At 46.1% G+C, this 21,342-nt stretch overlaps 1 protein-coding gene and 1 long non-coding RNA gene across 13 annotated transcripts in view; one reads left to right on the top strand and one right to left on the bottom strand.

The window, feature by feature from the left end:
* The window catches only part of PTPRU (protein tyrosine phosphatase receptor type U), a 462,898-nt gene that overhangs the window by 72,182 nt on the left and 369,374 nt on the right, over positions 1 to 21,342 (bottom strand). For 8 of the 12 annotated variants that reach the window (XM_053267787.1, XM_053267777.1, XM_053267779.1 and 5 more), the window contains 3 exons: positions 14,210 to 14,282; positions 5,705 to 5,781; positions 4,848 to 4,865 (listed from right to left, as the gene is read on the bottom strand). In XM_053267787.1, the coding sequence (XP_053123762.1) occupies positions 4,848 to 4,865; positions 5,705 to 5,781; positions 14,210 to 14,282 (168 nt within the window). The remainder of the gene's footprint in view (positions 1 to 4,847; positions 4,866 to 5,704; positions 5,782 to 14,209; positions 14,283 to 21,342) is intronic. The other 4 variants (XM_053267780.1, XM_053267781.1, XM_053267784.1 and 1 more) reach the window with 1 other exon arrangement.
* LOC128332947 (uncharacterized) overlaps positions 1,535 to 21,342 on the top strand; it is a 44,538-nt gene continuing 24,730 nt past the window's right edge. Inside the window, exons 1-2 of the long non-coding RNA XR_008310790.1 lie at positions 1,535 to 1,636; positions 4,654 to 5,899. This is a non-coding gene — a long non-coding RNA (uncharacterized LOC128332947). The remainder of the gene's footprint in view (positions 1,637 to 4,653; positions 5,900 to 21,342) is intronic.

The following is a 21,342-nucleotide window of genomic DNA, read 5'->3' as shown; positions in this document are numbered from 1 at the left end:
CCATGAAGCAGAAGACTCTCTCTTAAATACAGAAATCTAATATATGGAAGACAGTTTGCCCCACTGGAAACTGGAAGTGCATAAATGCACTTTGCCCCTACTGTGCACCCCCTTAATTTTTTCTGGTACCGCCACTGCTGCCACTGAACTTCAGCCTCTCCCCAAAATGGTATGCAAGCATTTTTCAGGGTGAACAGGCTTCCCTGACAAATGCTCAAAGGTAGTCCGGTGTAACTGCATGAGCCCCGCTCACAGCCTTGCAGTTTGCCATCTGGCCTTGAGTAATGGCTGTGCGCACCCTCATCCATCCACGCCACTTACGGTGAGCATTAGTAACTCCTAACTGGGAAGTGGCAGAGCAAGACAGAACAAGGCCAATAACCAATCTCAGCAGCAGGAAGGACTCTGGCTTGCAGCTGAGCACAAGGCTTCCCCAGGATTTCTCTGTGTGTGGCATGCACTCTCCTGTCATGCATTTTCTTTTAGGGTTAAAGAAGATGCGATGCCAGAGATGTGTGGCGGTATTTCCCAACTCTCTTTTACTTTCATTTTCCTTTTTTGCCAAAAGGATTCCCCTTTATAAGTTTGCCCGAGTCGGTCCATAAACCAGTTCTGTCCGGTTCAAGGGTCAAACCAAACTGGAAAACAGACCCTTTGAGGATGGTTTGGATTAGGGCTGTGGAGTAGGGCCAGGGGGATTTATCAGACTCCTTCAGAGCATTTCGCCAGTGAAAATGACTCTCCAGAGTTACTGTTATCCATGAACATGAAGAGATACAAGTACCCATATTTATTAGGGGATATTTTATTGTGCTCTTCCCCCACCCCTTTCATAGTTATTGTATATTTGTCTTTATACTGAATTTATTTTAAAAGCATTGTTGGGAGGAGGAGTCTTTTCTCCTCCATGGCTAATAGCACCACTCAGGGGGCGGGATCTGAATTGGGTCTGTGTGTGTGTGTGTGTGTGCACGTGTGTGTGGTAGTGGGGGGTTAACTCCCTCCCAGATGGTCTGCAGCCCTGACCCATGTTGTCCTCCACAGGTAGTTTTAGAAAAATTGATATCACAGGTTCTAGATGTGTAGAAAACAGGAGGCCCATTCATACGTTATGCTCAACACTTGTACAATGAGTGTACAGTGTTGGACATTATGTTGTACAAATGTACAGGTGTCTGTAAACACGCACATGTGTTTGTGTGAATGACTGTACCTGCGTTCATTTTAAAACTGAACCTGGGTACAGGCTCCTCAAATCCATGGTACAAATAGCAAGTGTACTTCTGTCCCTGTGTTCAACATAACATGTGAATGACTGTACTCGTGTACAGATATACCTGTGTATACTGTATACTCATTGTACAAATGCTGAACATAACTTGTGAATAGGGCTCCTGTGTATACTGTATACTCGCCGTATGAGTGTTGAACATAACATCTGAATAAGGCTTTTGTCTGGATAACAACCGTATCTCGAGTCTTCTAGTATCATATGATACATGCTTCCCCAGTGCATTCTGGGAAGGAAAATGGAGTCAGCAGGAAGAAAAGCAGTATATCTGCTGCTGCTGCCTGCTTTTCCAAGGAGCTTTTTTTAATACTTCAGGGAACAAGAAGATTGCTGCCGCCACTTTTGGTAAGCTCCCCCACTCCCCTGGAATTCCTGCAACAAATTCAAGGGGGCTCCTATTCCTGCCCTCCATTTCCACTTCTGATGTAAATAGCTGCTGCAGCCCTATGTGAAACAGACAGTGGTGAAGGGTGCGGGTGGGGGGGTTGGTTGGTTTCCCTTTCACCACTGCAAGCTTTTGAACCAAAACTTATCACTTGAGAACTTTTGGCTTCACCTCAATATAAACTGATCAGGAACAGTTCTGTTTAAATTTGGAAGTTTTTACTAACAGTATCTATACTGAAAACCTTCCTTAAATAAATAAACACCTCATGTTTTTTTTTAAAAAAAGCATGGATTTCTGGATGAATTTTTGCAGGTTATATCACAGTTGAGTACAGCAGCAAATTAATCACAAACACCTTGAATTTAATGTCTGGTGCATTTTCCTGCTTATTTCATGAGAATTAAGGATGCTAAAAGCACACAGTGAACAAGAGTTACCAAAAGGTGTAACAGAAACAAAACAGTTTGTGCTGTAATTATGAAGTGGAAAAAAGAATCGCTGCAGCTGAGGTTCTCAAACGTTTGGTTTTGATCTCACATTCCTCAGCAAAACAAAACAAGACAGGTCAAGCAAACGAGTAAGAGCAGAACCAAAGTTTGGAGTCCTGTGGCTTTCGGAGTAGATTTAGTTCATGAGCCAGGCCCACAAAAGTTGGCCATCAGTATCATCTCAGGGGATGAATGCCCATAGTGATCTATGGAATGCTCTGCCACAGGATGTGGTGATGGCCACCAGCTTTAAAAGAGGCTTAGACAAATGCATGGAGGGCAAGTCTTGTGACAGCAAGCATGAATTGTCGCCTTTGCTAAGCATGATCCACCCTGGTTTGCATGTTAATGGAAGACTTCATGTGAGCACTGTAAGATATTCCTCTGAGGGGATGGGGCCGCTCTGGGAAGAGCATCTGGTTCCAAGTTCCCTCCCTGGCATCTCCAAGACGGGGCTGAGAGAGACTCCTGCCTGCAACCTTGGAGAAGCCACTGCCAGTCTATGTAGACAGTACTGAGCTAGATGGACCAAGGGTCTGACTTGAAGGCAGCTTCCTACAGTATGTCCCTGTGTTCCTAGTCTGAGGGCTATAGGCCATCTCCAGCATCCAAGGCAAGATGCCGCTAAAAACCAGTTGCAGAGGAGCGACAGCAGAGCATGCCTTCACCTCTTCCCTGCGGGCTTCTTAGCTGCATCTGGTGGGCCACCGTGGGAAACAGGATGCAGGACGAGAAAGGCCTTGGGCCTGATCCATCAGGGCTATTCTTATGTTCCTATGTGATTTTTGGCAACGTCTGCTTCCCTGCAGATGGAAAATAGCCGATAGCATTGTTGCACTTACAGCTTTCTGCGTATTATCACCACCCCTGCTTTATTCCTACTTTCAAATGATTAAAACACCACTCCCAATTTGGCTGCTGCAGACTTGGTCATCAGAACAATAAAAGCATGAGAACACACTGGAAGCATTGAAATGCTATCGCCTGTTTTCCCTTTACAGCTTTCTTTGTGTTATCACCTCTTCTGAGTCCCCACCCCCAAACAAGGTAAAATTACAGCCATTTCTGCACAGAGAAAAGGCTTAGGGTCAGGGATAGAGTACCAATGAACCAATTGTTGTATTCTCTTTGTGGGGCCATCTTTGCTCACTGAGCAAAGAAGCGCCTTTTAAAAGTGTTGATTCTCTTTATTTAGCAGGGGGAGAGCAACTGGCCCTATCCATCCCCAGCACAATATCCCCCCCAGTGGCTGTTGCTCGTGTCTCTCTTATGTTTCTTTTTAAGATTGTGAGCCCTTTGAGGACAAGGGACCATCTTTATTTATTTATATCTATGTAAACCATTTTGGGAATTTTTGTTGAAAAGCGGTATATAAATCCATCACATTTGTATTCTTCGGAAGACATCCTGGCCAATCGTCATTTTCATTCCTCTGACAGTGATCAAATTTTATAGTAGTTTTTGTGTGTGTGTGTGTGTTTTAATACTTTTAAAAACTTTTATACCTCCATTGCAAATCTGGCCACTGTAGGCCCAAGGGTTAGGACAAGAAAAGCATGATCATGCACTGAAAGCTGAAAGTATTGTTGTCACCTATTTTCCATCTCTAGGGGTGTAGACCTTGTCAAAAATCACAATGAGCATCCACCCCCCACCCCCTGAGATGGTACCAGCTGGCTCATGAACTAAGTAGTGCTTAGTATATGTTTAGCTTTCTCGTTGTCAATAAGGAGCCACATTTTTGCTGGCCCTAAGGCAGCTTTCTCTAGCAATCAAGCCAGGTAGTGCATGATCTCATTGTTGGGCATGCATGTCCTCTCTCTGTTTATATGAACATGTGGCATTGCCTTTTACTGAGTCTTAGACCCTTGCTCCATTGAGTCTAGGGCTGCACAACTTTGGCCCTCCAGCTAAGTTTGGACTACAACTCCCATCATCTCCAGCTACAGAGGCCAATAGTCAGGGGTGATGGGAGTTGTAGGCCAACATCTGCAGGAGGGCCGAAGTTGTGCAGTCCTGATCCAGCCTGATCCGGCAACAAGGGGGACATTAACTACTTTGCGGGTGATTTTTCGCACCGAAATGACACACAGGGGAAGTGCTGACCTTCCTTGCTGCATGCTGCAACTCAGATTGGAGCCACTCAGGGCTATATTTGTGCAAAAAGAAAAAGAGAGAAAAAGACCACTTCCAGTCCACTTCTTGCTTCAAGCCTGTCTCTTTGTGATGGATTTAATGTCACACGTAGCTTGGCCCTGAGCTGTTAAGTCCACAGCAGAATTTTGCACTTGGGCTCTGTGCCATTTCAAGGCAGGGCTGGCAGCATGAAAGAGCAGCTGGAAAATAATAAGTGAAAATCCTGGAAGGCATCGCTTACTTTTTCTTGTGTGTGTCATCTGTTTAACTTTTTCAGCACAGAGACTGCTGCAATACTTTATCTTTCAAACCTCTGCTTTCATCACTAATAGATTTTCCTTTACTCCCAGCATGATCTTCCTACAAATTAGGAACTGAAAAGGTCCAGGGAGCATCTCCTGCTCAGTCTTTAGCCAGAAGCTCACTGAACGTCATCATTAACAGGCCAATCGTAGCATGAAGAGCCCTCCCACTGATAAGATATTTAGGTAGGTGTAAATAGACGGAAGACAGAAGAGAGGAGAGCGACGCAACATATACTTACTTCTCGGTTTATCCGAATCTTAGCAAGCCCAAGTGGACACAGGTTCAAGAGAAAAAGAGATCAGAGACAGACAGATTAGTGAGACACAATCTGAGGAAGGGCGGAACATTTAGTAGAGGGAACACACTGAACAGCAACACAGACAAGCAGAAAAGGAGCAGCAATGAACTCTGGGATTGAGTGTGGCCTCATTCAACTCAATTAACTAATTCAAACCAAGAAGAGCTAGAACTAAACACACATCCATATTTGAAATCCGCGCCACTTCCAATTTCGCCATTCCAACTTTAATCTGACATTTAAATTTGAGTGTTGAAGATGACATTTTTTCCTTCGAAATTTGCATTGAAGTTCGCATGGCAAAACTGGAAGTGGTGGTGAATTTCAAGTATTTGTGAATGGACAGGTCACCTAAGAGCATAATTGTCTCAGGGCAACAGTGCTGAGAAATGAACACTTCTGCATCTGACAACAAGGGACTGAGAGACACAATACTGATGGTATAGCCTCTGCAATAGTTCTGCACATACATCTAAGCCCATCCTGATCTGCTTCCACACCATCCTCCATGGACGGGGAAAGGAAATGGAATCACTAGTCTCTGAAAGTGAAGAGGGCTCCAAAAAGAATTGAAATGGCTGCATACAGATGCAGGGAGAAGAAACTTGAAGGGTGAGAGAGCAAGAAACGAGGGAAGCAATAGAGACCAAGACAATTCTATAGATAACACAACCATGAAGGTTTCTATGAGACCAAAAAGAAAAAAGAAAACACTCAAACACATAACTCTGGGATTTTGCTGAAGAGGAGGCTGTTGGTGAAGCAAGGGGAAATGGCCAAGGCATCAAGGTACTTACATCAATGTAGTTGGCATTGATATAGTCCGAGTTGGGATCGCCCAGGAGCGGGTGGAGCTTTACTCGATGACGGTCATCTGAAAACAAAACAAGAAGGGCCCATCAATGAAGGGGGGATCGTAATCACTTGAATTTAACATACCATAAGCTTGGAGTAGTCTACAATTAAGCTTCCTATCATTTTCTGCAGAGGAGGTAGGTAAACTTCTTTCTGAAATTAAAGATTCCAATAGCACATGTCAGCCTTGGGCTCCAAGCCCTCCTGCTACATCCCTCTAGCATTGCACTGAAATCTTGCCGTGCAACACCACAAGGTACTCCGGTCCTGAAGACGCACACAGATCTCCCACAGTGACCCTCAATAGCAGACTGCAATGGCGTTGCTAATGAAGGCTTTGTTTGCGGGGAGGCTGCACTAGGGGTGTGCAATTCGGATTTTCGGTGTTTCGGCTTGGACCCGAGCCGAAACACCCCCGTTCTGTTCTGTGGCCGAATATGGCCCTCCTGAATCACCCCCGATTTGGGGCAAAAAAGCGGGTCCCAGGGGCAAAATAGTGGGGTGGGGTGGTAGTGCCCAATGGGTGGAGGCTACCACCCAAATTTCAGGGGGATTGGTCAAAGGGCTGGTTTTTGGTGAATTTTTGAGGTTTTAGTGTCTTTCGGGCAGATAGGGGGCATAACGTGGGATCTGGGTCAAAAGAGTGGGGTGCGGTGGTAGTGCCTAATGGGTGGAGGTTACCACCCCAATTGCAGAGGGATTGGGCAAAGGGCTGATTTTTGGTGAATTTCTGAATTTTATGCGTCTTTAAGGTTTTCCCCCATGAAGGGTGTATTGCTTCACGTCAGGGGGAAAGGGGTGTCCTAGTGCCGGGTGGGGTTGGTGGTAGTGCTGGGTAGGGGCAAGGAAGCTACCTGAATTTTTTCAAAGGATTTGGGCAGTGGGCTGATTTTTGGCGAATTGCTGAAGTTCACACGTCTTTAAGGTTTTCCCTCATAAGTTATAATGGAGCTTTCAGCAGCCCCATAAGTGCACTTGGGGGGTGCTGGGGTGGCCCAGAGAGAGTGGTGGTGTAGTGCACAAAGGGTGCCAACCACCCCCATGGGTTTCTAACCCATGGGGTACAGGGTTCTGTTGTTTCAGAGGTTTTGTGAGTGTGGATTCTATGATAGCAAATTAGAGTGGATTCATGGTGTCTCATTGAAAATCTCATTTGTCAGTACAAGAAAAGCTTTTTGGAAGTCCAAATATACTATGTCAACCAGATCACCTTTATCCACATACCTGGTGACACTCTCAAAGAACTCCAAAAGGTTCGTGAGGCAAGATTTACCTTTGCAGAAGCCATGCTGGTTCTCCTCCAGCAGGGCCTGTTCTTCTGTGTGCTTAACAATTTTATCCTTGAGGATGCTTTCCATCAATTTGCCTGGAACAGACATTAAGCTAACTGGCCTGTAATTTCCCGGATCGTCCATGGATCCTTTTTTGAAAATCGGTGTTACATTTGCTACTTTCCAGTCCTCTGGTACAGAGCCTGATTGTAGGTATAGTTATATATTTTTGCAAGGAGGTCGGCAATTTCACATTTGAGTTCTTTAAGAACTCTTGGATGGATGCCATCTGGCCCTGGCAATTTGCTAGTTTTTAATTTTTTCAGAAAGTTTAGAACATCATCTCGTCACTTCTGTCTGACTCAGTTCTTTAACCACCATCCCCGAAAAGCCTGGTTCAGGAACAGGTACATGCTCAGTATCCTCTGCCATGAAGACAGATGCAAAAAACTCATTTAGCTTCTCTGCAACCTCCATATCTAAACCTCATTTAGCTTCTCTGCAACCTCCATTTCACGGTCCAACCACCTCCCTGGCAGGTTTCCTGCTTCTGATGTATTTAAAGAAGTTCTTGTTATTCCCCTTGATGCTTTTGGCTAAATGTTCCTCAAACTCTCTTTTTGCCTCCCTTATTGTCACATTGCATTTCTTTTGCCAGAGTTTGTGTTCCTTTCTGTTCTATTTATTTGGACAGGCCTTCCAATTTTGGAAGGAAGTCATCTTCTCCTTTATGGCTTCCTTGACTTTACCTATGAGCCATGCTGGCACCCTCCTGGACTTAGTGGTATCTTTTTAGTATAAATTCTAATTGGCCTTCTAGTATTGTGGTTTTGAGTAAACTCCATGCATTCTGAAGTGATTCTCCTGATTTTCCCTTTCAGTTTTCTTTTCAGCATACTCCTCATTTTGGAGAAGTTTCCTCTTCTGAAATTCAGTGTCTGTGTTAGACTTCCTTGGTGATTCTCTCACCGCATGTATGCTGAATTTGATCACACTGTTCCCTAAAGGGTCCATGACACTGACGTCATGCACCAGATCCTGGGTGCCACTCAGGATTAAGTCCAAGGTTGCCTTCTCTCTGGTTGGTTCCAAGACCAACTGTTCTAGGGCATAGTCATTCAGCGTATCTAGAAATTTTACCTCTTTGTCATTACTTGTGAATTTACCCAGTCTAGGTGTGGGTAATTAAAGTCACCCATTATTACTGCCCTGCATGAACTGTCCCCTTTCCTAAGCAGGGTCCACCCTGGTTTGCATTTGAATGGGAGACCACATGTGAGCACTATAAGATATTTCTCTTAAGAGATGGGGCATCAGCTCAGTGGTAGATAATCTGCATGCTTGCATGCAGAAGGTTGCAAGCAACCTCCCTGGCATCTCCAGATAGGGTTGAGAGATGCCTGCCTGTAAACTTGGTGGAGCCGCTGCAAGTCTATGTAGACAATACTGAGTTAGGTGCAGGGGCGGATTAAGCTTTTTGCCACCCTTTTACGTTTTTTAAAAAAAGGTTTGCCTTTTTAAAAAATAAGGTAAAGGGGGGGGACTTTCTCCTCGCCCACTTTACCTTTTCTGCAGCTGCCACTGCTCACAGAGAGGGGCGACAAAATTTGAAGGAGGGGCAACATTTGCTGCTCCTCAAATTTTGCCACCGTAGGCAAATGCTTAGTCTGCCTCTCCGTTAATCCACCACTGATTAGGTGGACCAATGGTCTGACTTCCTATGGCAGCTTCCTATGTTCCTATGTAATGAGATAGTCACCTTTGCTCGGTATAGGTGAGAAAGAACTGCCCTTGCCCCATCCTCCAATGGGCCTGTCGTCTCTTGACCCTCCTTGTATATAGCCTTCCAAGCGTCTTACCAAAACAGCTGGCCGGGGAGGGGGATAGATTCAGCATTTGGCCTCGACTAAGCTGTTTGGAACAATTTGCTCTCATTTTTTGTCATGGCGTTAACAAGGAATTTCAATTTGCAAAACACAGAAAATCAACAGCTATAATTAGAAGCCATAAAAATAGCCAATGAGGATGGTGCTGCAAGAGAATCTCTAACGTGGCAAAGCGGCATTTGGCTGAGATATTTTACAAGACTGAGCAGCGTTCTTCATTGCAAGGCTGGGGAGTCCGTGGTGGCTCCCATCAACCCTAAATGTGGCTCCCTGACTAACTGCTCATTACGCCGGTGCAAAGTTCCAGTCAATGTCAAAAACTCTGCACAGCTCCCCTGGCATCTTGCAGAGGCGTCTGTACCCACTGTGCGGTACTGCATTTGTAGGCCTCCTTTAAGGGAAACGGAGCCCTCTCAAGCCCCAGCACTATTTTAGATGGTGCACACGGACTGCTGGGAAGTGTGGTCCTTCCCAGTACATTCCCTATAGAGATCTATGGGGAAAGCACTGAGAAGGACTACACTTCCCAGCAGTCTATGTGCACCATCTAAAATAGTGCTGGGGCTTGAGAGGGCTGTTTTTCCATTTTTGTTTTTTTAATGAAACCCACCCAGTGTTGGGAAAAGCGCAGCAGTGTGTGGGAATCAGTGTGATGGGAAATGGCTTTAATACTTGCTCCCACTTGAAAAATAGTGAAGATTGCCTATATTATGATTATGATTATGATTATGATTATGATTATGATTACATTTAAATCCAGCTCTTCCTCCAAGAAGCCCAGAGCAGTGTACTGTACTAGATACTTAGGTTTCTCTTCACAACAACCCTGTGAAGTAGGTTAGGCTGAGAGAGAAGAGACTGGCCCAGAGTCACCCAGCAAGTCTCATGGCTGAATGGGGATTTGAACTTGGGTCTCCCCGGTCCTAGTCCAGCACTCTAACCACTACACCACACCAATACTATACTAAATGTAATAATGATGATGATGATGATGATGATGATGATGATGATGATACAGACTCAAAGGGAATCCTAGTGGCCTGGGTGTGTGTGGGGGGAGGAGGAGTAGATTTCCTGAGTCACTCAGTTCTTTCCAAAGGTCTCTTGCCTACCAAACTCTTTCATAGCCCCCTCCTTTTATCTCATATCGAATTTTCTAAACGGTTCTCAAGTACTGCAATGGTAACTTACTATACAGTGAAATGTTGCCACACCACAGGAGCACATCATGACACAGAATTAACTGTATGTAGGTCCATCACCACAGAGGACATTCAGAGCCCTGCTACCATCATGGAGATTTCAGCCCCCCCCCCTTAATTTTCTGTGTGTTTGTGTGTGTGTGTGTGTGTGTGTGTGTGTGTGTGTGTGTGTGTGTGTGCATGAGTGTCTGTGTGTGCATATTTGCAGAGAGAGATAAGGAAAACGGGTAGATTAACTTTTTGCATCCTATAAGCGAAAAGGCTCTTGCCGCCCTTAAAAAAAGGTACGGCGGGGGGCAGGGGAGAAGAGGAAAGTCCCCCTCCTTCACCTTTTTTTAAAAAAATGCATGATGTAGCTGCTGCGGGGACTGAGAGGGGGAGTGACCAGGTGGTTAAGGGAAAGTTAATTGCCTAAAAGACCGGCCGCTGGATGGGGCGCGGTGGCGGCTGGCTTCAGGGGTGGAGTGGGGGCAGCGAGGAGGAGAGAGTTTCCCCACTTTTTTACCTTTAGAAGCCCGCCGTTCTGAGTGGCAAGCTTAGCTCCTCCCTCCCTCCTCCCTCCCTACTGCCTCTTAAGTGATTGCATGCAGGCAGGCTGAGGCTCCGCCTCCCGCTCCGCTATAGACTGCAGCAGAGCTATAGAGTCTAGAGTGCTGCAGTCTAGAACTATAGACCGCTGCCATGGCCAGAACCTAAGGGGTATACTCGTGAGTCAAATGGGCCGTAACCTTAATTTGCCTTTAAAAAAGCCAATCTGGCAACTCAGACATACACACACACACACACACACGGCTGGGGTAGCACCCCATGGAGTCAGCGAGTTTAAAAAAAAAAAAAATTCCCCTTAGAAGCCCCAGACTGGATTGAATTCAAGCCGAACTGGAAGGTTTGTTCGGCGGAGGCAAAACTGAACATGTCCAGTTCGGTCAGAGTCCGGTTCAGACTCAAAACGAACCGGGCATGCCGGTTTCATGCACACCCCTAGTATTTACATATTGTCTCTTTTGCAATAGATTCCTCGCCCTGTTACCACAAGATTGCATATATAGCTCTGGGTGGATTAGGAGCTCAGTGGTGGAGCATCTGCTTAGCATGCAGAAGGTCCCAAGCTCAGTCCTTGGTATCTCCAGAGAGGGCTGGGGAAATGCCCTGTCTGAAAGCCGGGAGAGCTGCTGCCAGTTAGTGTAGGCAATTCTGCGCTGGAAAGAACCATGGCCTGACTCAGCAGAAGGCAGTTTCAAATTTCTGAATGGAGCCCTGCCATGAAAGAGAAGGAGATATGTGGGCTCTTCTCTGATCTGCCCCATTCATTATATGGAGCAGCAAGGGACACGTATCCTCATCAGCGATGGCCAAAATGCTGGGATCTAAAACCAGCATGTCCTTGTGGTAATGCTCTTCAAGTCATTGTGTATATTAAAGAGCTGCTCATAAATGGTTTATAAGACATTCATAAATCATGAGCAGATGTTACAAGCATGTTACCAATATTAGCAGCATGTGTTACAGCCGCTTTTTTATGGTGCACAAGGAAACCGTGTAATAGATGGGTATTCCATTCTAGGAATCTGCTCCCTTGATGCCCGATGCGATGATCATGATTATAGATTTCTAAAAATCCATCCAGGGCCTGAAAGCACCGCAATTAAATTATGTATTGTAGCTGTTAATAAAACAACAGGAGAGCAGGGTACAATCACAGAGCTCAGCTCTCCATTGAGCAGTTATGTGAGCCAGTTTATGAAACAGGCCTCTCTTGAAAGTCAACAAAGCTGAGATAAAACAGGCACTCGGTGTGAAAATCTGGTCCTGTAGAGTTATAAGGATGCCATAAAGCAATTCTGTGACCTAGTTCACACAGTCATTTGAATGTGGGCTTAATGCTAACTGAGCAAAGAGGCATCTTTTAAAGTTCGGGATTCTCTTTACTGAGCAGGGGGAGAGCAACTGGCCCTATCCAGCCCCAACACAGCATCCCTCCAGTGGCTGTTGCTGGTATCTATCTTATGTTTCTTTTTTAGATTGTGAGCCCTTTGGGGAGAAGGTAGCCATTTTATCTATTTATTTATATCTATGTAAACCCCCTTGGGAAATTGGGTTGAAAAGCGGTATTTAAATATTCATCGTATTTGTAATGTGGGCTGTGAATGTGGGTGGTAAAACTGACACCCACATTTAATGTGGGTTACTAGTTTTCTTTTCCTCCCTGTGGATAATGAAACTGGGACTCTAAGACCCAGTCGTGGATATGTGAAACCGCAGATATACAGTGTGCAGATAACAAGGGCCACCTGAACTCTTCAGTGTCCCCCTGACACCATGTGGAGGCAAGTCTTCCCACCAGTGATCATTCCCACCAGTAGGGATGTGCACGGACCGCGGAGGCACGGTCCGACGCCGGGGTATGTGTGTTGCTTTAAGGGCGGGGGGGGTTACTTACCCCTCCCACTGCTTTCCCCCCACAGCGCTCTATTTTTAAGCAAAATCTTCGGGGCAGCAGCATTCCTCCCTGCCGACCCTGCCCCCTTGTTGCCTGCTAAAAGTGGAAGTAACTTCCGCGCATGCACCCACCCCGCACACGCGCATGCCGCCGTGCACACCCCCGACGTGCGTGCGTGTGCCACGCACGTCACAGTAACGTGCATGGTGTGTGGCGGCGGCAGGTGCATGCGCGGAAGTTACTTCCGCTTTTAGCAGCCAACAAGGGGGCAGGGGTGGCGAGGAAGGAACACTGCTGCTCCGAAGATTTTGCTTTAAAATGGAGCGCCGTAGGGGGGAAAGTGGTGGGAGGGGTAAGTACAAAGCAACCCTTAAAGCAACACACATCCCCGGCGTTGGACCGCTGAACTGGCGGACCAGCAAACCGTTTCTCAGGCCTCTAACATAGCCTGCGAACTGGTTCGTGCACATCCCTACCCACTAGTGTCCAGCTCCAGTGGGGCTCCTTTAAGGCAAACGGAGCCCTCTTGGGGCCTTGCACCATCTTGGAAAGCATGCACGGAATGCTGGGAAGTGTAGTCCTTCCCAGGGCTTTCCTCTTAGAGCTCTTACGTGAGAGTTCTGTCTCTCTTACAGGGCCTTTCCAGCACTGAGAAAAACACAGTACTCTGTGGAGGTGAGAACCATGAGAAATGGCTCTCACATGGAAGGTTTTTTGGGGTTTTTTGGCCAAAGTGGCCCCCACTTGAAAAATAGTGATTAACATATGCCAAGAAATTTAAGACCAACAAAAGGAAGTACTTTTTCACATAACACATAATCAACCTATGGAATTATCTGCTACAAGATGTGGTGACAGCCAATAGCCTGGATGGCTTTAAGAGGGGTTAAGATAAATTCATGGAAGACAGGTTTATCAATGGCTATTAGTCTGAGGGCTATAGGCCACCTCCAGCCTCAGGTAAGATGACTCTAAATATCAGTTGCAGGGGAGTAATAGTAGGAGAGAGGGCATGCCCTCAGCTCTTGCTTGTGGACTTCCCCAGAGGCATCTGGTGGGCCACTGTGTGAAACAGGATGCTGGGCTAGATAGGTCTTGCGCCTGATCCAGCAGGGCTTTTTTAATGTTCTTATGTACTGTTTGAGTGCCTCCCCTCCCAGAACTGCCTCCATCACTGACCATTATGCCTGTCTTATTATAACAACATGTGAAAATTGGTGCCCAAATTGTGCATTTTCCTCTTCTCTCCCCATCCGCTTTGCTGCTTGAATCACGTCTCCTAGACTGTATGCCATGATCCTTAATTGCAAAATTGCCTGGAGTTGATTGGCAGAAAGGCAGCAAAAGCACGGAGCCAATACAATAAATAATGCAAACCCAAAATCTAGGCAGAGGATGACACCAGTCAAACTGTATGGGATTCCCGAGATGTGAGCAGAAGTCTGGGTCATAATGAATCGATTGCTTTAATGAAATAAACAGAGACTGGAGTAAAATCTGACCTCCCTGGATTCAGCAGCATGAGATGCTTAGCAAACCCCAACTCAAATGAATTATTTCTAGGCACAGCAGAGTTCCAGGAGATCCAAAATGAAAGAAAAGAATTGATTTTTCTGGTGCTTTTAAAGCCTTTGTCTCAGACACTTACAGGTTGGAATGTGATCCTGTCTCCCTTTGGTCTTGTCTTTCTTCTTTGAAGCATCCCAGCCTTCAAAGAAACTCTAGGAGGAACAGAAGTCTATTATTTGCACAAATAACAGTTGGAGGGAAAACACACATCATTTCCTTGCACAGCACAGATACCTGATGCTTCCCTAGAGATTAGCTCTGCCATACTGTCTCAAGACTCATTTCTGAGGACTGTGCTTGCTGGTGATTCCCCACCCAATTGTCATTACAGGAGGAATAAATGTTCTTTGGGAGAAGAGGATGATTCACATCTGAATATGCAGAAGGTGAAGAAAGATGCTTCCATGCTGTGGCCCACAGCTTAGCTTTCAAGTGCAATATCGAGAGGACCTGTCACAACATGGCATCTCTGTTTGTACTGTCAAAGGTCTACAGGAGAACCTTGTTAGTCATGTGTCCAGCACCCATGGTTTCGTGTAGGGTAATGGACACTTGACCTCAGTATATGCGGAAAAAACCCAGTAGAAAAGGGGTTCAACCTGCATATCCATGGATTGGGGGTGAAACCCAGTAGAAAAGGGGTTCAACCTGCATATCCACGGATTGGGGGTGGCCAAAAATTACCTTCGAGGTCATTTCCGGCTGCCATTTTGACTTTGGGAGCCATTTTATGGCTCATTTCTTCCAAAAAATAGGGCACAAAAGATTTTCTCGGCCATTTTTTTTTACTCTTGAAGGGCATCTTTGGACTCCTTGAGGGCAGTGGTGCAGGGTAGAGTACTTTATTTGGCCCATTTGGGAGAAAATTTGTGATGGGTCGGGAACCTAATCACGCAATTTGTATTCACTTTAATGCCTCCCGTTATTTGCAGATTTGCTATCCACTCCCCCCCCCGTGGAATGGAAAACCTCAAATAACGGGGTTCTCCTATATTTCCACTTGATTGTGACGTTTAAAAATACGAGAGGAGAACTGGTCTTGCCGAAACAGGTATGAACTGTCCTCTATCCTAAACAGGGTCTGCTTAGCAAAGGAGACAATTCAGATATTCCCTTTAGGGGATGGGGTCATAGCTCAGTGCTAGAGCACCTGCTTTCATGCAGAAGGTCCCACTGCCAGTCAGCCCCTGACAGTATCTCCAGATAGGGCTGGGAACGGCTCCTGCCTGAAACCTTGGAGAGCTGAGCCCAGTCAAAGAAGACCAGGGCTGCACAACTTGGGTCCTCCAGCTGTTTCTGAACCACAACTCCCATCATCCCTTGCCACAGCAGCCAATAGTGAAGGATGATGGGAACTGCAGGCCAACATCTGCAGGAGGGCTGAAGTTGTGCTGCCCTTGTGAGCTAGATGGATCAATGGTCTGACTCGGTATAAGGCAGCTTCCTATGTTGGGGATGGGGCCCTAGCTCATAGTTGAGCATCTGCCTACATGACGAAGGTCCTAGGCTCACTCCCTGGCATCTCCAGGTAGGGCTGCAACAGACTCTTGCCTGGAACCTTGGAAAGCTGCTCACAGTACTGAGCTAGATGGACCAATGGTCTGACTCAATATAAGGCAGCGTTCCTAGGCCACATTTGCCGAAAGCTAAATATCCAAAGGGTGCATGAACAGAGGCAGGTTGTGAGAAGTCATTGTTCCACTCTATATTCTGATCTCACATGGAATACTTGCTGACATCTCGAGTAAGTTACTCAACAGTACTACTCGGGAGTTACTCTAAAGTACTTCTTAATTCCAACTGGACTTCCATTGAGTAATTTAGTCAGAAGAATATCAGTCATTGTATCCAATTTTGGGTGCTGCATTTTAAGAACATTGATAAACTGGAACAGATTCAGAAGAGAAGGGTCTGGAAATCAAGTGATCTGGAAATCATATGGGAACGTTTAGCCTGGAGAAGAGAAGACTAAAGAGAGATAGGATATATATCTGAAGAGACATCACGTTGAACGAGGAATAGAGCCAGTGTGGTGCAGTGGCTAGAGTGCTGGACTAGGACCGGAGAGACCCGAGTTCAAATCCCAATTCAGCCATGAGACTTGCTGGGTGACTCTGGGCCAGTCACTTCTCTCTCAGCCTAACCTACTTCACAGGGTTGTTGTGAGGAGAAACTTAAGTATGTAGTACACCGCTCTGAGCTCCTTGGAGGAAGAGCGGGATATAAAATGTAAATAATAATAACAACAACTTCTCAGGACAGGACTAGAACCAATGGGTACGTTGATAAGTTAACAATGCTATTTGCATCTTGGCTCTAAGCAATTCTTCCACCAAGACCTCTTTATTACACAAAGATAAAATACCAGACATTGCAAGTGCAAACAAAACAAATCGGTTTCAGTGTAAAAACACCATTGTCAGTTGCTTACCAAACTGACAATAGTGTTTTTACACTGAAATCGGTTTGGTTTTATTTTAACTTGTAACATTTTGTTTTTTAATCTTTGCACAATAAAGAGGTCTTGGTGGAAGAATTGCCTAGAACCAATGAGCTGAAACTACATAGAAGCAGATTTTGATTAGACAGTAGGAAATTTTCCTTAACTGTAAGAGTTTGTTTGTTTTGTATTGTATTGTATTGTATTGTATTTGAACCTTGCCCCCAAACCAAAGTATCTGGGCGGTTTACAAAAACGAAAACATTAAAACCATTTAAAACCACAATTCTGGTTATAAAGCTTGGGTGGATAAATGCATCTTTGGAGACATTTTTAAAGCTGCCTGAGATGGGGAGGCTCTTATTTCAGCAGGGAGCACATTTCGAAGTCTCGGGGTGGAACAGAGAAGGCCTGTCCCTGAGTAGCCGCCAGATGAATTGGTGGCAACTGCAGACAAACCTCTCCGGATTATCTCAATGGGCGATGGGGTTCATAGTGAAGATGACATTCTCTTAAATACCCTGACTCCAAGCTGTGTAGTGCTTTAAAGGCCAAAAACAGCACTTTGGTAATGGCGAAGCTACCCCAGGGTGGGTGTAATTCCTGCAAAGCAGTTATTAGCGCCCATGAGCATCCTTGCCACAGCATTCTGAAACAGTTGAAGCTTCTGAACTGTCTGCAAGGGCAGCTTTATGTTATCCTGCAGCAGCTGGGACCCAAGTTTGAGAACCCCCCAGTCTAATGTATTTTGCTGAGAAACAGCCAAACACACTTGGAGATTCATTCATTCAATCAATCAATCAATTTCAGATGGAGACTTGACTGCAACTATACTTTGGGAGGGTGGGTGTGCATTCACGTATCAGCCAGATTTACCTCGAAGTCCGTGCGATATTTCAGAGAGCACTTCACATACAATTTGGGCTCTCCCCTCCATACTGGAACCTAGCCCAATTTAAGTCTGGGGTAAAACAATACCTGTTTAGGGCTTTACAGCCCTATCGTTAGTCAGCGATGCTGGAGCAGTTTCCTGTACTGAAGTGGGGGGGTCAGACTAGAAGACCTCTAGGGTTCCTTCTGATTCTATGGTGTTGAAAGATACAGCTCTGGCACCTCATGTGCAGGAACAGGAGATACTCAGTCTCCTACCTGCACCTCACATCCCCATGAGAGCAACTCGTCTTTCCCAGAGGGCCAGTTCAGATCTGAGGGTCAAGTTAACAGACCATTTTATCCCACACAGCTTTGCTTCCTTTTCTCCCTTGAGGTTTCCGAGTTGAAAGATGATGATTGTACAACAGCTCAGTGTGCTCCTGCTTGCTCCACTTTGTTTCTTATTTTGACTTTGCTTTTAATTCCTGCTTCACCCCGAAACAAGAATCTGTGGTTCGCAGCAGAGACATGCCTTGGCCAGAACGGCCGACTGGATTCAAATCTGGAGTGATCCACTTTCCGCAGGCAGCAGAGGCATTTTATCCACTCTGGAAACAAGCTGAAGGGCCATAGCTCAACAGCAGAGCATCTGCTTTGCGTGCAAAAGGTTCCAGATGTAATCCTGGGCATTTCCATGGAGGGCAAAGAACCCTTAAACCCTGCAGAGCTGCTGTCAATAAGGGTAGACAATCCAGAGCTAGATGGATTGATGGTATGAAGCAGCGTCTCATGTTCTTTAGCAGTATACCCTGGAAATGTCTGTTTTCATTAAATATCCTTCACAAGAGGCCCCTTTTAAAGAGGGTTCATAAGAACATAGGAAGCTGCCATATACCAAGTCAGGCCATAGGTCCATCTAGCTCAGCACTGTCTACACAGACTGGCAGTGGCTTCTCCAAGGTTGCAGGCAGGAGTCTCTCTCAGCCCTATCTTGGAGATGCTGCCAGGGAGGGAACTTGGAACCTTCTGCTCTTCCCAGAGTGGCTCCATCCCCTAGGGGGAATATCTTACAATGCTCACACACATAGTCTCTCATTCAAATGCAAACCAGGGTGGGCCCTGCTTAGTAATGGGGGCGATTCATGCTTGCTACCACAAGATCAGTTCTTCTCCCATTCATTCTGCTACCTCTATATTTCAAGTGCCTTCAGAAAGACCTCACCTCCCAAATTCCCCCCCGCCAGTGTTCTCTCTTTCCCTTTTATTCCAGAGAGCAGGTGTGTGTGTGTGTGATAGAGAGAGAGAAAAACAGCAACACCCGCCACTCAGAGCAACAGAGGGAAAGCAGAAGAAAATTATATGTTTCCTCCCTTGTTCCTCATATTCAAGTGCCTTTCAAATGACTGGTTTGGAACGCAGACAACATCTTTTCAAGGTGCCCTAATTATTGTAACAAGCCCAGGTCCGTCAAATTCATAATATCGGAGAATTGCATCCCAGACATCTGAAACAATGGAACAAGAGACAGTAATTTTGTGGAAGTGGGAAATTTCAATAGAGAATCCTGCGGGACACCCAGCCATATTGTTACAGCAGCACCACAAAGCTAGAGGTGCTCCAACTGCTCCATTTTGATAGGGCTCCAGAGCTGATGTAATGGCTCAGGGACACAGCGTCCTTTCAGGAAAACGAGAGGCAGCGTCTCCCTGTACATTCTTGAGCTGAGCCAGTGTCCTGGGCATGGTGCCACCACAGCCCAGGCATCTCAGAACTTGGTTCACAGCCCCGTACAAACTCAGCAGAACAGAGCAGTGTGGAAAGATGAGCTGTCGCACAAGGACGGACAAAAGAAAGCACTTCATACAATGCTTGGCTAATTTGTGGAATCCCCTTGCTAGGCAGTGTGGTGTAGCGGTTGGAGCATTGGACTAGGACCGAGGAGACCTGAGTTGAAATCCCTATTCAGCCATGAAATTCACTGGGTGACTCTGGGCCAGGCACTTCTCCCTTTCAGTCTAACCTACCTCACAGGGTTGCTGTGAGGATAAACATAGCCATGGACGCTGCTCTAGGCTCCTTGGAGGAAGAGCGAGATATAAATGTTGAAATAAAATAAAATACATTTTATAGGATATCTCTTATCTGTTTTCCAAAAGAGCTGGAAACGTTATGATTTTTAGATGGGCACATAACTGAAGCAAATGTGGGCAAGGAAGGTCTTCTCGCCCAACATAGAAAGATGCTTTATACTGAGTCAGACCATTGGTCCACCTAGCTCAGTATTGTCTACACTGACTGGCAGAAGCTCTCCAAGGATTCCGGCAGGAGACTCTCCCAGACCTATGTGGAGATGCTGGCAGGGATTGAACCTGGGAGCTTCTGCATGCAAAACAGATACTCTGTCAATCAGCCATGGCCCCATCCCCAAGAATTCACCACATACACTATCATCTGAATTCATGGTTTCATATTTACATTTCTCTGAAATGTCTCTGATTTTCATAGGAAGTTGCCTTATACTGAGTCAGACCATTGGTCCATCTAATCCAGCATTATCTATATATAATAAGCTGCCAGGGAAAAGCGAACGGGCGAGAGAAAGAGGCACCGAGGAAAGCGCTGAGGACAGAGAGGTGAGAGAAAGAGGCGGTGGGAAAAGTGGCGGTGAGGGCGGAAGCGGCAGTGGCGATGGGGGCGGGGGCGGAAAGCAGCAGGCACGCAAGCAGCCTGAAATGAGCTGAGAACGGCGGGCGAGGGGGAGCCAAGGGGGAGGGAAGATGGGGGGAGGGCTAAGAATGAAGGGCAAATTAGAGGCGCAGATGCCAGCTAATATAATATATTACTAAATATAATACTATCTACAGTACAGATAGACTCTACACTGACTGGCGGCAGCAGCTCTCCGAGGTTTCAGGCAGGAGTCTCTCCCAGCCCTACCTGGAGATGCTGCCAGGGATTGAACCTGGAACCTTCTGCATGCAAAGCAGATGCTCTACCTCTCAGCTATAGCCTCATCCCTTGCTCAGTGCAGGCCTCTACTACAACATCACTGACAGACGGTTGTCTGGCTTCTGACTAAAAACTCCAGTGAAAAAAGATCCACCACTTTACAAGTTAAGATATCCTTCCTAATGTCTAGCTGAAATTTGATGCCTTGCCATGTCAACCTCTTGGTTCTAGTCCTGCCCTCGGGAGCAACAGAGAACAAGACCCACCCTCTGAATCCATTCCAGTCTATCCATGTCCTCCGTAAAATTCAGAGCCCTCAACTGGACAGGGTTTCCCAAGTGAGGTCTTTGAAAACCAGTGCAGAACAGAGGGGACCTATTACATCTGATGTTCAGCACACTACACCTCTTAATACACCCGAGGATTACATTTGCTCTTTTAGCAGCTGCATCACACTTCTGGCTCCCACTCAGCTTGTGGTCTGCAAAGACATCTCTATTGAACTTGGCCAATTCAGATTGTTTTGAATCCTGATTCTGTCTTCTAAGGTGCTAGCCTCTACCGCCTAGCTTTGTGTCACCTGCAAAATTGACAAGCATCCCCTTCACTCCTTCATCCAAGTCATAAGAGCCCCTGGTGGTGCAGTGGCAAAACTGCTGCCCTGTAACCAGAAGGTTACAAGTTTGATCCTGACCAGGGGCTCAAGGTTGACTCAGCCTTCCATCCTTCCGAGGTCGGTAAAATGAGTACCCAGAATGTTGGGGGCAATATGCTAAAATCATTGTAAACCGCTTAGAGAGCTTCCAGCTATAGAGCGGTATATAAATGTAAGTGCTATTGCTAAGTGCTATTGCTATTTATAAATCTTTCATTGGCTCAGAAGAAGAAAAGCTATTTCAATGGGGATTTTTTTTGTGTGTGGTGGGGGTGGGGCGGGGGGCGGCGGGGGC

The sequence above is a fragment of the Hemicordylus capensis genome, chromosome 7, assembly GCF_027244095.1.
Source record: "Hemicordylus capensis ecotype Gifberg chromosome 7, rHemCap1.1.pri, whole genome shotgun sequence".
Classification (NCBI taxonomy): domain Eukaryota; kingdom Metazoa; phylum Chordata; class Lepidosauria; order Squamata; family Cordylidae; genus Hemicordylus; species Hemicordylus capensis.
This window is presented reverse-complemented; position numbering and strand designations above follow the sequence as displayed.